Source organism: Triturus cristatus, chromosome 1_2, assembly GCF_964204655.1.
Source record: "Triturus cristatus chromosome 1_2, aTriCri1.1, whole genome shotgun sequence".
Lineage (NCBI taxonomy): Eukaryota > Metazoa > Chordata > Amphibia > Caudata > Salamandridae > Triturus > Triturus cristatus.
Genome location: NC_140580.1, coordinates 575,181,620 through 575,199,535, shown reverse-complemented (window position 1 = coordinate 575,199,535; position 17,916 = coordinate 575,181,620). Strand labels below are relative to the sequence as shown.

The following is a 17,916-nucleotide window of genomic DNA, read 5'->3' as shown; positions in this document are numbered from 1 at the left end:
TTAATTCTTTTCAGATTAATGGTTCTTGCAAAAGATAGAAAATTACAGTTGAACTTTTAATAAATAATTTTTATTTACTTTTCCAGAGATCTCAGAAAACGCCTCAGCCTTTTGATAATTTCCAAGCTTTTAGACAAAAAGTATGAGTGCCTTCCTGAGGACAAAAATTTGCAGGTATGAAATATATTTTGAAAAAATTCAGTTTTATGTGTGTACTTCTGCTGCATGAAATGTATTCATTCGCCCAACTCGTATTGTCAGATTGATCTTTGGTGTTCTCAATTATAGTGACCTACTATAAGCACTGTAGGTTTTCACTCCAAAATCCAGACACACTAATAATTTGGGTACATACAACATTTCAAACTATCAGTACATCAGTATTTTTTAAATTATTGTATTTACAGTTTTCATAGTATGCGCCTTAACCAGAGGTCACAGGAGTGCCATAGATAATAATTAAGGACACCAGTAACTAAATTGGGAACAGTAGTACACAACTGAAATAAATACCTGAAAAAGACTGTGTTCATTAGAGCAACAACAAACCTTTTCAGATGACTTTTTATTTATGATTTAAAAGACAGTGGTAGTTTAAAAAACAGATCTCAGGTAGCTAAGCATTTCACAGCATTAGACAAATAAAATGTGATGAAATTTGTGAACATCCTATAGTAGGTTCCCGTTTTGTAGGTCAGCTACTATAAAAGAAACCAAGTCAGTTAAAGAGCATATTAATACTTGCAGTGCATATATTACGAAGACCTGGTTGGCAGAGCTAAATTAGGAAGACTGTAGATAATGCTTGATTTGAGAGGGAAGTAATGGGAACAAGATTAAAACGGGTAAGTAATATGGGAATAAAAAACTCAAAGTAGTGTCGAGAAGAAAGCTTGAGGATCCAGCCATGAACTAAATGCCCAGAGTTTTAAATATATTCATTTTAATTTCGTGATTGGCTACCCAGTCCCCTAATTCTGAGACTGCCCATCACATAAGTGATAAGCAGCAGTGATTCTTCAAAACAGAAAGTGGTGGACTGAAGATGGTTGTGTACAGTGTCGTGAACCCTAGTGGCTCCTAGGTGGTCTACAAGATGGGAGCCCCAGTGGCACCATACAGGTCACAGAAATTGAGGCTTTATCTAGTACAACCAACCTAAACAAATTGAGTGCATCCATAAAGGGATGAAGAAATACTCCCCAAGACAGGCCTCCATTGCATATGTTGTGAATGATATAGGTATAAGTGTCTCAATAGTCCTTGATCTGACAGGGTAAGCAAATAGACAAAATCTACTTTTGCAAACTCTTGGCTTTCCACTTTGAGGGTTCCTGGTGTGCCAAAAGCTAAATTGTTATGGGTAGCAAATGCTATGTAAGGTGAGATGATTTTGAAAATGAGAATTATATGCACCTTGGGATCCTTACCTGCCTACCCTGTGGCAGGGTGACCTTTGTGTGTAGAGCGTCCGGCTGCAGAAAGTTTTGATTTAGTTGTTAGGGAGTCGTCAACATTACAATCTGCTTCTGTAAGCATTAGTGTAAGCGATCAATGGTGGACCATAAAAGCCGGTCCACCTTTTGTCCTGAGGATAACCTCATCCAAGTATTGATGCCTAAAGTTGAAACTTTTCTAATTTTAAAGCCCACAAATTGTGGCTTGTGAATTCCTTGAACTACATGCATATTCTAATGGCTCCTATAGTATCTTCAAATGCGTCAACTTTCATTTGTTCATATATCAATCACTTTATATCTCTGGACCATCTGCGCTTTCACCCTGCACTATATTTTATTTCCAATGGGTATTTCTATCTGCAGATTCCTCACATTTGAATTCTTTGGGCATCAGTTTGCATCTGGAAACTTTTGACATAGCTTTCCAAATCGCTTACCAGAAATTTGGTTACAATTATGTCACTGGAGTCATATAGCACCCACCCTGGCTCCCTGACCTCATGTTCAGTTTTTCCACACATTTTACCATGCTTGCAGCCTCTTTCCTTCACTATGAGGTGAAGAAATGTTTGCTCTCCAAGTTATTCTGATGCAGTACAAGAGACAGGACCCAACCAAACATGACCTGGTTTAAGCCCTGCTGCAGGTTTGATTGACACATGTAATCACAGACCCACATGACGACTGTGGTGTTTTGGCTACCTCATTGTACAACCTCTGTCCCTGTATGAACCCCAAGGTCATCAAGCATGAGTCCAAGTCTTTTTTTTATGGCCTGAGCCAGAGATGAACGTAGGGGTCATAGGCGGTGTAGGTCAAGAGTGGGTACAAGACCCAGGTTTTCTTCTTGTTCCTACCCTTTTTCTATATCTTTGAGGGAAAAGAATAGTCACCATAAAAAGTAGAAGCAGCACTCCTCTTTCCTCACGAGATCAAAATCTAGAGGTTTTTTCCAATAACTCCTACTCTAGCGCCCTCTTCTCCTGAGCCAGAATTAGTAGCGTTGTCTACTCGGGCTTCACCATTGCCCCCAGGCCTGGTACTGACACCACCTCCTCCAGTGCCTAGGTTGATACTGCCATATCCAGAGATCCTAGTGGCCGATGTCGATTGGGCATTCCTTCTCCAGGCCATGTTCAATATGTTCTGGAGAGTGTCACTCCACTCTGGTATGCTTTTTGGGCCTTTGAGACTCTTTGATACTCCATTCAGAGCCCCACCTTCGGCACTGTGTGGTTCCCCCCCCCCCCCCCCCCCCCAGAACCACCTGGCTTCAGCCCTCTGCCAGGCCTCTTGTTAGAGCCGCCCACTCCGCAGATGGCAACACTGCCTCCTGCTCCATCTATTGGGCCACTATCACTACCTGTGTTCCTCTGGCCACTACCTCTACCCTCTTCATGGATACCCGTGGAAAAGGGTAAGGTCTCAAAGAGAGGCCCAGAGCCTCTTAGAAGAAGAACAGTTCCAGGGAGAAGGAGCTGGTGACCACAAACGATATTTATTATGCATTATTTCTCTTTGGAACAGACCTCAGATAGCCAAGGAGATTAGGCCGACACTGACTCCTTGCCTTCCTCCAATGATTCAAATTTGTTGGCTCTTTAGAATACCAGTGGGATGGATGTTGAACCTGACATCAAAATTGACCCAGTCCCTGCTCCAAAACCTACAGAGATGGCTAGTTTTCTCCAGAGGTTAAGAAAGCTGAAATGTGGAATATCAGCCGCACATCTTGTCTAACAGTGAAGCCCCTGTTCCTTTTTAATGAGTCCTTTAGTAAGGCAGTTAAGGATCCATGCTCAAAGCCATCTTCATCGAACAGACCGCACAAAAAAAAAGACCAGCCCCAGGAGATCCTGCCATCTTATCCTTGCATCTCTCTCCAGAGAGCTTGGTGGTTCAAGCCTCCTTCACTACAAAATTGAATCCCAGAGCATTTCCTACTCACCCCTTAACACAGAGTTAAAACATTTTTTTAAGCCATTGGATAATTAAAACCTTTTCTACAGGTAGAGTTGCATTGTGCTTATCGGATTCCACTAGAATTTTAAGATGCTACTCCCATGTCCTTTGGGACCTGGCAGATGGCCCCTAGCTTACTAGGACATTTTAGGTGCCATTGTGCAGACGTTCTCCCTGATGGCAAGGATTCTTCCCGTCACATCATCAGAGCAGGCCTAGACACAGAGGACTTTGTTGCTAGGACTAAGAGCTTGTCAGGTTTCTTGTTGGATGTGCAAAATACTTTAATGGATTTGCTGTTTGATGGAGAGCAGATTATTTTCAATTAGATGCAGCTCTTGAACGCTTCAAGGAAGGCAGAGCAACAACCAGGTCTTTAAGGCTTTAGTCAGTATACAAAGGTTTTCCGCTTGTCTTTAGGAGAGGTTTACATTACAGAGGAAGATGATCTGTGCTGGGCTGTAAGCCGCAACAGGTCCCCTGTTCCGCTAGTATAGACGGAGAGAGGAGGAAGGCTGCCAACAGGTTCACCATTCTGCCTTCTGCTTTGCTCCACCAGAGAAGCCTTAGTAGTTCCTCTGTTAGGGAGTACATGATGCCAGTGGAAGGATGAGTGCACTTATTTTTTTATTTTTTTTTACAAGCGTGCAGGGCTTTGCTATGAACTAATGGGTTCTACAAATCATAGAAAATTGGTGTACCCAGCCCTTCCACCAGCAGCCCTACACCACTTCACCCAACACACCTTTTCTCCAAGTGGCCAACTTCAGATCCTGCAGAAGGACGTAGTGACTGCGGTGCAGAAGAGAGCAGTGGAGTTGGTGCCAAAGCAGAAAATTGAGCAGGGGTGCTACTCTTGGTACTTCTTGGTTTCCAAGAAAGATGGCTGATTTTGCCTAATGCTAGAGCTCGAGATCCTGAACTGGTACCTGCACAAGAAGTAGTTCAGGATGCTGTCCCTTGCTCAGGTTTTTCCAGTGCTGGAAACCAAAGGTTGGATGGTGTCCTTCGATCTTCTGGATTAATGCTTTCATATACCGATCCTGAAGTCACACAGAGTACCTGCTTTTTATGGTAAGTTCTAGTCCTTTCTAATTCTCCTTCCTTTTGGATTGATTGTGGCACCTTGATTCTTAACCAAGGTGATGGCCATGGTCATGACCCATCTCAAGAGGTTGTAGGTCGTGGTGTTGCCATACCTGGATGACTGGCTGCCCAAAGTTAGTTCGCCGTTAATGGTGTCTCACCACTTGAAATTGACAGCTTCACTGCTGTTCAAATTGAGGTTTTCAGTCAAAGTACCCAAGCCCTCTCACAGCCTCCTGTTCATAGCAATGGTGCTTGCTCTGAGCTTTTCCTCCTCAGAGCATTTGGGACATTCAGAATGTGATGCCAATGTTGCGCTCATGTTCCTATCCTGACAGTCTTGCGTCTACTTGGTGTGTTGGCTTCTTGCATCCTCCTAATCACACATGTACGCATTCTTCAGCAGGCAGTGGTTCCCACATTAGAGATCTGGCAGGGATGTTGCAGTGGATTTGAACTATTCGAGTTCAGGGGAGAACAAGTCTTGAGGAAGATTGTTCTGTCTCCCACTGCATCCTTCCCCCTGTGGCCACAGTGATGACCGACAAGTCCACCACCTTTTGTGGGTGGTGGACTTGTGGGGGGGGGCTGTGCATACCTAGGCTTTCTGAAGATCGGAGGTCTCTGGTTATCAGAAAAGCAGAGAGTACACAAGTGTGGTATTTTCATTCATAGGTGGTTCTGGACATCTTTGCCCTGTGCAGCATGCCTGTAGTGGATCTGTTTGCCTCTCACAGCAATGCCCATTGCCTGATGTTTTGTGCCTCCAGCATCCAATGTGAAGAACTTTGGCGAATGCTTTCAGGTTGACTGGAAGACTCTGCTTGATAAGCCGTTTCCTCCCATACCCTTGATTCCTCCGGTTCCGAGGCAGATTTGGTAGGACCAGGGTCGACCTTTTCTTATTGCACTGGACTGGCAGAGATGGGTGTGGTTCACAGACATCCTGCACCTCTATCCGAGAGCTCCCCTCCGCCTCCCACTCAGTGGACCTTTTTCCTTAATCAGGGGTCCATGACCTACACGTCAATCCCCAAGGGTTCGTGAATGGAGATTGATTGAAGCAGTCATAGTCATAGTTATTTTCAGAGCCCCCCAGCGGTGATTGACGGGATCTTGGTAGCCTGTCTCCTCATCGCTACGTTGGTCTATTCTTCAATTAATTTATAGTCCAGTGTGAGTCAGATTCATTGACTCTTTGAGAGCAACTTTGGCATAAATCCTCCCATTTGTGTTCTGGTTGGCCCAACATGGTTGCTCAGTAGCCACAGGGGTATATTGCAGCCTTGTCATTGTTTTTATGTTTCCCAGACCAACCTTCTGTACTCAGGTCGCCAGATTATTAATGGGTTTGCCAAACTTATTTCCGCCAGTCCCTTTTCCTCATGCTGCAATGGAACTCAAATTTAGACTTTCTTAATGGGTGTTCCGTTTGACTTTCCTACATAATTGCCAGTTAAAGGTCTTTACGTTACAGACCTTGTTTTAGATTGCGGTAACTTCAGCTGGTCATGCTAGTGAGCTGCAGACTTTGAGTGTTGGTCCATTTTTCACATACTTTTCTGATAAGCTTGTACTGCGAGCAAAGATAACTTTCCTTCCTAAGGTGGTGTCCCCATTCCCTCTTGGGCAGTCTTTAAAGTGCCACTCTATGTCCACTCCTGTACCTTACCAATCAGGAGAAACTCTTGCATAGCCTGGACAGCACCTATGTGGCAATGTCCTTCATCAGAATTACAAGGAGTCTAAAGGGAGTGTTTAAAAATACTGATAGTCTTCCGCACCCAAAACACAATATAAATCACAAATACGGTACAGATGGTCTCAGAAAAAGTCTCCAGGGAGCCTTCTCTTGTGAAGGATTTTGCTGTACTGTTGGTCAATTCCTTGATGTAGGACAGTAAACCTCACCCACCCTTAGGTGGCATGCTCCATAATATTTTTTTATTTGTAATATTACTAGAGGCCCTATGACAGTGAATGGTGAGGGTGAGTGAGGTATGCAGACTGCAAGTTGAGTATAGGTTAGGATAAAACTACCTCCTGGTGGACTTAATAACTTTTATTCGGATGCCCCATGGATAAGTTAAAACTGAGAGTGAAGTGAACTTTAACCCAATTGGAGAGGGATCAACATGTTTCTGCCTGGCTCATGACCTTACAAGGAGGTCCTGGGCATTCTTAAGGATTGTAATTTAGGAGAATAGTCATTCTGCCAAATACTAGTGCTGAAGTGATGTGCAAGTAATAAAATTGTTACCATCAGTGACCCACTATAGTTGTGGTAGGAGTCCACCTTCATGTTTACATAATGAGATACAACAGTACAGAGATTATTCCATATATAGATTAATCTGGTGCACAGTTGTGTCTTTGGTATAGATGTCATGTATATGTGCTTAAACACGTGGTGCAGTTGTGGCCACTCTTTTGTCACAAAGATATGAGACTAGATGTCTTGCCCACAGGAGTTGGATATTGTACCTCAACTCAAGCCTATGTTTGCTAAACAAAACCCTGGGCTACATATTTTAGAGAAGGCAGCGCAAGACCGAAAAAAAAAGGTTAAAGCTGGAAAATACAATTAAGGTTATGCAGTTCAAGCAGAGGGAATGCAAACCCCATCCACCAGCGCAAAGTCTTCCATTGCTCCCATAGCTAAAGGTGTAACAGCGGAAAACATTAGTAAAGTGGCTTTGTGAGCTTTTCGCTTAACTTCGCTAAACATATGGTTTGGATTTGGCGGTGAGGAGGGATGGACACTGGCAACTCATTCATGGATTTTGTGGTTTAAGTTTTTTTTTTGTTGGACCCACATCCAACAGGGAGTATTGCTTGGGATTCTATTCAAAGGATAGGAACCTGCGGTTAGAAAGAAAGAAACAGCCACTTACACTTGGTAACAATCTTTCTGGTGGATACTCTTCCTGCAGATTCCTCACTGATTTCACCCTCCCCACCCCCCACCCCCTTTCTGAAGGAATCTTAAAGGCCTTACTAAAAGATCTAAACTTAGTTTATAGCACTGCACCTGTTGTGTCTAGGCATTCTACTCGTCCCCTCCTTGATAGCCACAGTAAAAAACAGATGAGAACTTAAATAAGGATGCTGGGTGGGCCTTATATGGCTAGTGATATCACCACATTCCCATTCCAGCATCGAGCCAGCACCCATTACCTGCACCATCTAGCTATTTCAGACGTTTACATATCCAGTGCCACCTGCGATATTCAAAGGTGAGGAATCTGCAGGTAGATAAATTATCCACCAGAAAGATTGTTACTAAATTATCCACCAGAAAGATTGTTACTGAAGATAAGTAACTTTTTCTTTGCCGTCATTCTATCAATAATTCAATGGCCTTTGATCGAACTGGTACTTTTAACTAAAATAAGAAAGAATAAATTAGGAGTTATTTTTATTACTTGCACATCTTTTGGCATTACTTGCATACATTTCAGATGTTAACTCACAGTAATTGTGGACTAATGAAAAAATTCTAGAAATTATTTTCATGTTGAATATCGTGCTTTTAGTAGATCTAATTTAGATGCAGATGTTATATCGTGCCAGAATCAATGAACTACGTAGGGCAAGGAGCAGGGAAAGCTTTAGGCAATGTTTTTCTGAATTGTTTGAATTATATTAGAAGTTGAGGATTGATTTGTCCCATACCTGCTGCAGAATTAACAATGGAGAGTATGGAGAAAGGAATGAGACCGCATTACAGAAAGTTATTTTAGTCTATACAGAGGTAGTAACATAGGGCCCTTCCCAAATCTTCCTTTAGCAAGTTTTAATTTTTTGAGAACTTGTTTTTTCCTCCTGGTAAAATGTATTATTTTTCAGTTTTTTGTTCCATTTGTTTACAAATGTGGGTGGTTGTAGAAGTTCATTTATCTGCAGTCAAACTTTGACTGGTTAAGAGGTCTCTTTGCATACTGTTCCTGATGTACTGTTATCTTAGGAACTGCATTATGTGACCACTATTTCAGATTTTTTTTCTGTTTGGTGCGAAGGTGTACTGGGAGAGCTACAGAGAGAGATTTGTCTAAAGAATACCAGGGAACACAAAAACTTTTAGGGATATCGAATCTTAACGCTGAGTCGAATTATTTTCGGTGAATTATTGAGGGGACCTCCAACGTAGTCTGAGGATTACTATTGATCACTGAGTTGAGCCTGAGATTCCTTGTCTCTATTTTGTAGCATGAGCACTCTTTTCCCACAGCTGTGATGGGAAGTTTGCCCTTAACGACAGTATGTATATTCTGCATACTGAAGGACCATAATCCAGAGAATTGTTACGTCTGCTCAGTGTTTAAGCCCTGGACTCTAAAAAACAAAAGAAAGGTTTTAACTGCCCACTGGGCAGTAGCTGAAATGTTAGGGTTCTCAGAAATAGAGGCAGAAGGGACACGCTCTGTCGATGGAGGGGATGGTTTTCGCAGAAAAGGACGGCATTGAGTCAGAGGAATCTCTTAATAAATGCTAAGAGAACCAAGACCTAGAGAAAATATTTCTGGAGGTCAGAGGTTCTTTGTACAAGAAAGAATCCAAATTACTTTGTCCCAGGGAAAGAACAATCAAGTGCCATAAAAAGCCAAGAAATCCAAATTGCCTATTAAGATGCCAAAGTCTTAGAGTGACAAATTACAATTGAAGGGGCTTTAGAATCCCCATATTTTAATGGGTCTAAAGAAAGTGACCGGTAAGAATCTGCTAAAAGGTGTCCGTTTGGCCTCTGAGCACAATCAAGCTTGAAAGGGGAAAGAGGGAACAACTGCCTCAAAGAAGTTCTAGGAGGACATGCAGTCCTCCAACGTCGTCATCGTTGAGAAGAAGAGATTGGAACTGGAGGCATTGTGATAGGGCAACTGATAAGAAAGAAAAGGTCCTACAAAGGATCTATGCTCCAGCAGAGGATTCCCAAACTGTTTATAGTGAAGAGACCTATACAAGAGGCAGCGGGTTTATTTGAATCAGACCGCACAAGATATCGAGACTGACACTCATGTTAGCAAAAAGGACTTAGTTTATACACACCAAGAGCCAGAAGAGATTGACTTCCAGGCATATGGCTATGAGAAAATACCATGGGAAGACATAGAAGCAAACTCTCCTTAAGAGGAGTTGACACGCATCTGACAAGTCCTTTATCTGCTGAAATTTGATATATCACTGGGTGGTAAAGGTAGCAGCATAGGCTTTGAGGGAGCAGATGGAAGTAGGAAAACAGAATATCTGCAAGTGGAAAAAAGGTTATCTTCTTTCTTGAGACTCTTAAGTCCTATGTCCAGAAGAAACCTCTCCTTACCCATGCTTCCCAGTATCTTACAAAAGGGAAAGGAGGTTTTCAGTAAACCAGTATCCTCCAGGACTATTGAGAAAAAAGGTAAGGCATTCTGCAAAGATTTCAAATACCTACAGTTTTACATGGAGGCCCCATTCATTCATTGTGTCCAAAGCACAAAAGAGAGCCATGTCCCCAGCACACATGGCACTTCTACATAAGGAAAGTAAGAATTTTAACCAGAGACGTAGGCTAATGTTATGGATATGACCCTTACACGTTTCCACCTTTTTGGACCTGAACCTGAGGTAGACTAAGCCCTGGAATCTATGATTTTTTTTAATGAAACCACAAAGGTAATGCTGGCCCAGCAAATGTTTTGAACTCCCAGAGGTGTGGCAGAACATACAGGAGAGGCCAATGAAGAACACCTATCTCGAAACAGAAAGGCTGGGTACCGCGTGGCTCTACACTCCTCATACCTCAGTGGTAGCAAATGCATCAATCTGAGGCCTTTTTTCGGGGCAGAGAACAGTCTATAGCCAGCACTTCCAGTCCTCAACATGACTCACTACCGCACCCCTCCTAACACACATCACCTGTAGGGGTAGAATAAAAGATGGGAGTTTATTACAAAAGACAAATGGATGACAAACATTATAAGACACAGGTACATATTTTGTGAAAACCCCACCTACATTACCACCAAAACAGAAAAAATACAAGAATGATCAGGAACAGGTACTCCAGTTGGAGGTCCAAGAACTGCTCCAAAAATGTCCTCTGTCTGATTCCAGTCACTAAAACAAGACTTGTACTTTCTGTGGTTTGTCAATAGGTTTGAGAAACTCAAAACTTCTAAATGACAACACTGCTGGAAGCGATACCTTTATTTGAAAAGGAGGATTTTCAGCCAACCATACATTTAAAGGACGCCTTCTTCCACATCCGATACACCCTTCACACAGAAAATACTGCAGGTTTGTGATCGAATGAAGTTCATTATCAGTTCAAGGTGTTGCCCTTCGGTGTAAGATCTGCACCATGAGGGTTCACAAAAACCTTGGCAGCCTCCCAGCCCTCCACTCAGAAGACAGTATTCAAGAGTGTCCATCCCAGACAGCTGGCTGGTAAAGGCAAGCAACTTCAGTCAATGCAAAACATGCATCCAGAAGGTGGTGAATTTACTCCAGCAACTGTAGTTCAGTGTGGTGAACAAAATCTTATCGGACTCCAGAGACAAGAATGACTTTCCTGCACTCTATGAAAGCAAAGATCGACACTACCTTAAGGGGGGGTGCAAGCTTTGCACTAACTAGCTCTGCTTTACCAGACTTCTAGATCTCACAGTGAGTACACTGATGAAACTGTTTGCCTCAATTGTTTCTTATATTCACTTAATTCCAAACACAAGGTTATGCATGGTACCTAGCCAGGAATGGCAAAACAGCCAATGGCATCCAACATCGAGGATCTAGTGGTTGTTACTGTCAAGGTCAACAGGATATAAAGTGACGGAAGTGATGGAACAAGGAGAACATGTTGAAGGAAAGGACATTCTCCACCCTTCTACCCCAAGCCATCATAACGGATGCATCACATTTTGGGCTGGGTAGGGAGAGAGGGAACACACATGGGCTAGCTCAAAATAAAAGGTCTGTGATCTACCAGAAGAAAACCTAGCACATTCATTATATGGAGCTAAAAACCTTTTTCTGGTACTGAAGGTTTCCGAGCCAAATTCAAGGTATGAGAGTACAGATTCCAATAGAAAATACAACTGCCATGTTTTACCTGAAGACACATGAAGGAACAGTATTCTACTCCCTCGAGCAGTACATCTGTAGATGGACAATGATAAGAAACATACAGTTTTTAGCATTTTGCATCCCAGGTTTAGAAAACACTCAGACAAACTCGCCAAAAGAAACATTTCATATGAATGAGAACTAGAACGACCAGATAAATGAATTTTTTTTTCAGCAGTAGGGAGCACTGCTGATAAATCTGTTCACAACAGCAGACCACGCAAAATGTAATTCCTAACACATCCAAGCATTATCAGCAATCCCAAGAGAATGTGCCATTCATAAACTTACAAGATGTTTGCTCACGCTTTCCATCCAGTATCATTGATTCCCATCGCACTAGATAAGTTCACAGCATCCAACCTGACGCTGTTTCTAGTGACCTAAGGTGGCAGCACCAGTCAAGTTACTCGCACACCATGAAGAAACCACAGGCTCTTTACTCAAGAATTCAATACATAAAGAAAACACTGAATGTAAAGATGGAAGGTTTTTACCCATCCCAGGAGAATAGCATTAGAATACCTGTTCCGGTGATATCTGCATTTGGTAATCTAAAGCTACCAGCTAAAACACTAAGCAGTATTACACATCTGCTTAGGCCATCCACTAGGAAGTGCTAAACTGTATAGTGGCTAAGATTTCTAGTATGATTCAAGAAGAAACATGAACTTTCTTGTATTTGTGGGAACAAAGATGGTTAGATGGTTCTCTTACATAATATCGAAACCAAAAATAATGCGATACGTACATATCGTGTCAAAAATATCGATCACACAAATATCGTTTTTCCATGCATATAATGGTAAGTACAAAAATATTTTGTGTGTCCAACAACCCTATTACAATTAGGGTGGTCAGACCGCCATTGCTCGGCTGCAGCTGCCAGGGAACAGCCGTTTCATGGCGGTGTTGAGGCAGGAATATTCTTGGCGGGGCTGTGGCAGACCTCGCCCCCACCCCCCCTCCCAAAAACATATTACATGTTTCCTCTCCGCCACGGTTTTCATGGCCGTTCCTCCTCCATGAAAACCGTGGCAGAGCGGAAACAAAGGAGGCTCTACAGGGCCCCCTTGTGTCTCGGCCATGGGGTGCATGCAGGGGGGCAAAACTTGTGCCCCCCCCCTGTGTGCATGCACCCCAGATACTGGGCGGCATGGACTTAACAGTCTCTGCCGTGCAGGAACTGATTTTTGGCATTCCCATTTTCAAATGCACCGCCTTGGGAACATAAAGAAAAAAGCCCGCCAGATATGAGAAACGAGTGTAATTTGGCAGGCAGCCCGACCACAGGTTTGACGGTGCAGCGGAGGGGCGGACCTGGCATAATCGGGCCCTAAATATTTTAACATATCACATTAATATGATGTGAATATTTCATATATATAAATACATACTTAATTAAACAATCTGAAAGAGACACGTTAGTGATGGAGTCCTAACCTTAGAATATCCACAGGCGTTAGACTGGATCCGGAAAGTTTAGCTAGCAGTACCCCTGCGCGTCAGTAGGTGGCGTCGTGCGGCTCCGCATCCGTCGCTGGCATCGTAAGCGCCGAGATGAAGTCACGGAGACTACTTAAGCGCCACCCATGCGCGCTGACGTCAGTTCTTTCTTTTTCCGCGCCAGAAAGCGCAGATCCGGTTAGAGCACTTACCTTAGTCACTTTTTGACTACCCCTTTTGAGACTTTTGTCTCCTGTACAATTTTGGTTTCCTTGGTGCACGTAGGGATGCCTGGATTTAAGTCTTGTGGGGCCTGCCGTCGCAATATGTCGGTGGCGGACCCCGACAATGTCTGCCTCTACTGCCAGGTGTTGCAGGGATTCTGCTTATGCACAGAACTATGCGCAGGAACCCGGACCCTCAGTGAATTGTGGTGTACCAAAAACTCACCTCAGAACCCAGAACCCCTTATCCGACCAGCATCAGTGTCCCATTCGTTATCTGAGGTTTAGCTCGGCGGTCCCAATGCATAGACAACCCAGAACAAGCGACTTAGTGTATATCTCAGGAATGGTGGGAATCAGAAATACCTTTTCGTAATTATTCTTATATCAGTCCACAACAGAATAAACAGAGACACGGTAAAAGTTTAAAGAAATTATTTTATAAACCTCGTGTCCTAAGATGCAGCAGTTTGGCTAACATAAGCAGACAAACGATTAAAATCAAAACCATCAGCATAGTTACAAAACCATAGAAAATGAAAGGAGTAATCATACTAAAATGACAGTGGATCTAAGCCACCTTCCTTTCTCTAGCAAACTAATAGTATTATTATTAGACTAGTAAAAGGTCTCTAGGCTTGAATGGGGAACCCCATACCGTAAAGATCAGCTCAGTGAGATCACATCACAGGATCAGCTATGCTCTGCTCCTGTGAACGCTCTTCTTCCGAATGTAATGAAAACATGTAACACTGCAATATTAAAAGCACCCGACTTTCAGGTATTTGCAGCTGCGTGCGTGTTATGGCTAAACTAGTGGGCTGATCAACCTGAACTCAACAACATGCACTGTCTAGCGACCCAGACTGTTTCTTTACACTGTGTACAGACCAAGGTCGCTGTTCACTGTTTGGGATGTGAACAACAGACAGTTCTCATGTGAAGCAAAGTCGAGTAAGCATTTCTCAATTTAATAACATGTGACTACAGTGTTGTGTGCAAAAGCAGCAAAAGCGGCAAGATGGCTTTCTACCATCTAACGCAGTTGTGCTAACTTAGCATTGTACATATATAGATAACGATCTTCACTACACCCCCCCCTTGATCGGACCACTAACCAGTAGGGGCGCACTTGCAGAGAACGCAGAGTTCAAGTTTGATAGAACGGAACCAAGGGTATGAACTATAAGTCCATATAAGGTAAGTGAAAAAGTTCGAAGAAAAAAATAAGGGAAGGAAAAAGAATCTTAAAATGAGTAAAAAAAAAAACATGTTAAGGATAAAACAAAATCATTGAAGGACGTAGGACGAAATGAAAGTGCAAAAGTCAATCCATCAATGTATAAGCACAATAAGTTGCAACAGCTTCCAAGAGAAAATCATTGGAACGTTCCGCAAAATTATCTGCCATCCAGTTCAGGACGGGGAAGGAACATACATGCTCCTCAACCACCGGAGCCTCCAGCACCAGACGAGGACAACTGGCGTGTTCTTCAAGATAACTTCTTGCTAAGAAGTCAATCGCAGCCGTTCCCATGTCCCAATTCCCAAGGACTCCATGTGCTGCTCCACAGGCCATAATCCCGACGCCAGAACAGTCCAACTCATGAGCCACTAAGGGGCTCATTAGTCGATCATAATCCGGGGCAGGAGACACAGAGTTCGACAGACACAAATCCAGAGCCCATTGGAACGGACAATCTAGGCAATGAAAGACGGGCTGCACACAAGTAAAGTAGGGATACCGGAAGGACAATCCATAGGCTATGCTTAGAGTTGCCAGTGGTAAAGGGCCATAGTATTCAAGCATCCAGTTACGAAGATGGAGCAGCCGGGACATGTTGTTGTGTGACGCAAGTTGTGCATCCATAGCGCAGGGCACAGACAAACAAAAGTATTCCAGCTATGAGGGCGAGAAGTAAAGGGAGACCTCCGAAGACGCTGGAAAAAATAGAATGAAAGAAGGCCGGGATCACACCAAAAATAGTTTGAAAGGAGGTCACGAGGCTGGAGCTCACAATTTAAAAAAAATGAGCTATGCCACTTGTTGACGAGGCATTAAAGATAGTCTGAATCAGGGTCCCAAAATGAAGTGGGAGATCAGTATTCAAAAGCGCTTGCACCTCAGTGCGGGTGTTTGCTACGTGAAGGACAAATGTTTCCCGGGATTAATTCAACGCGACTTCTTTTTGAGACAATAGAGCCCTTATTCTGCTCATCTTGTTGAACTCTGCTTTCAAGGTTGGAATGGAAGGCCAGATGGATACATCGAGCCGGCCATGCGTGGGTGGGAAAAGGACGTTATTACAGCAAACTACTCTCTGTGATACAGTCATTATGTAGGGAATTCCCACTAACATCCCACAGCAAGCTTCATTATTTAATAGCAAATAACTACCGTTAGCAAGCAGCGTAAAAGACGGCGTTATAACTGGCACAGGAATCCCTTTCAGGACGCAAGCTAAATTAGGGGCGTGCACATTACATGCACCATGCAATTGAATGTGCCTACACACAGCAGAGTGATCTGGAGCGGAAGTGCACTCTTCACCTTTCAGTATACCTCCTTGCCGTCTCTCACACATCTATACGTGAATGGGAGTGACCAAACTTCGTGCAAGAAGGCAGTACCAAGTTGTTCATACCTGCCTAGAGCATAATGTTTCATGCACAAACTAAACTTAAACAGAGGGAACGGTAATGTGATTAACCCATGTATAAGCCACACAGCAGAATTCAATTTGGCAACAGAGAAAGGCAAAGGTTCTAACTTTTCAATGTGTAGTAATGAATATGTAGCATCTTTCATGGACATGAACTGTTGTTACGCAGTTAAATTAAAAGGAAGGAACAAAGATGAAGTGTTCATGTAATCCCAAGGGACTTTCCCTGCCTTTAACGTTTGCAACGTCCATGCAAACTGCATAATAGAACGCAATTGATTTTGACCATGATACAATACAGACAAATCATCCTGCACAATGTCTACCACAGATGATACAATATTATCTAAGGTATAGATTCTAGAAGATAGGGTGTTAATACTATTATCTATAACAGCCAACACCTTTTCCATATTGGCTTGATCAGTAGCACGTAATCTGGATGCAGCCTCAATTTGTGATAACTTCCAAACTTCGTTATAAACAGCATACACCCATCTTTTGGACCTGCCTACTGCAGGACCTTTAACAAAATCATTCAAATCTATTTTGTCGTTTAATCGTGCTAAATGAAGTCTAACAGAAGCTAAAGTGGAATGTTGCATCCAAGACTGGCATAACTTCTCTACCGAGTAGGTAGTTACAGTGTGAGAAGATTCAAAACGGGGGTCTACACAAACCTGTGTATACCCCTGCGTTAAATCCAGAAACCAATGTTGACAGGAATCCGAACTCATTTGCCACACCAACCACCCTTCCGGATTCAGTTCAGAAATATTGAAGGATGTGTTGGAAACATACGTCTGCAACATAGCAAGGGATAGATCCGTATGATTACCCCAATTGGGATAAGCACCCAGACCCGGAACGGAGAGAAGTAGCCAATCCAAAACAGGTGGTCTCAAAAATGGACGAATTTAAAAATAACATGTGATTCGGGATAAGACAGGCACGATGCAAAGCCTCTGTTCCCTGTACTTGCCATGGTTTGGAGCCCCAAACCGATTTAAGATCGACAGTAGCTTTCCACACATCATACCCGCCAATTGCCAACTCGTCCATAAAGGACTTGGAATACAACAATTTGGTGTGTGTCAGTCTAACTTTAGAAGCAGACTCAGGCGCAACCTTAAAATAAAAGGAGGCCGGATTTGACACACCAAAATCAGAAAAATAAGTGAATTTATCCACTAACGTCGCAGAGCTGCCCATCCTAGGGGCGGGGCAGTGTTCCCATTGTGTATAATTTACAAAATTTCTAAATGTATTTGCTTTGTGTAGGAAATGCGTGCCATAATGTTGATAGCAAAATTGCTCATCATAATTAGCAGTATCTAAATACAAATCCTCAGCATCAAATTCAGCATAATATTTCAAATCAGAAAACAGTGCTTCTATGGCTTGAACATCCCAGTCATCTGAGCGAATGTTCTGCTTAACGACATCACCCATAGAAACACGAAATACATTTGGCACATTAATTACTTCAGTGGGGCCATGAACTTGAAATTTTACAGCATCCCAAGCGATCCCATCACGTACAGGCCAGGCAGTAATGTTCACAAAAGTCTGGTCCCTTTTCATAATATGTGGTGAGTGTGGGGTCAAAGTTCCATCAATAAGTCGAATTGTAGATCTTTCTTTCAGGTAGTGTCCATTGATTAGTCTAAAAAACACTACCACAAAGCCAATGGACATAAACAAAAAAATACATATGAGCACCAGCCAAATGTAAGTCCAAGGGGGAATTAAAAAATGTCTTTTGAACCAGGCCACAAAAATCGAAACTTTGGACGGGGCAATGGAAGTCATTGAATTAGAGTCAAAAGAGTCTTGTGAGTGGGCAACTGTGGTGGATTGTAAAACAGGCAAGGTAACATCCGCAGGATAAGCATACTCAACATCTTCAGGCGGACCTCTAGGTGTTGGTGGCAATAAGGGACCAGTAACGGTATGCATCTCGATGGCAACATC

General features: G+C 42.9%; 1 protein-coding gene across 5 annotated transcripts in view; it reads left to right on the top strand.

Annotated features, from left to right (window-relative positions):
* SLF2 (SMC5/6 complex localization factor 2) overlaps window positions 1-17,916 on the top strand; it is a 411,151-nt gene that overhangs the window by 311,276 nt on the left and 81,959 nt on the right. For all 5 annotated transcript variants that reach the window (XM_085606517.1, XM_085606515.1, XM_085606519.1 and 2 more), the window contains one exon: window positions 87-174. In XM_085606517.1, coding sequence (XP_085462643.1) covers window positions 87-174 — 88 coding nt within the window. The remainder of the gene's footprint in view (window positions 1-86; window positions 175-17,916) is intronic.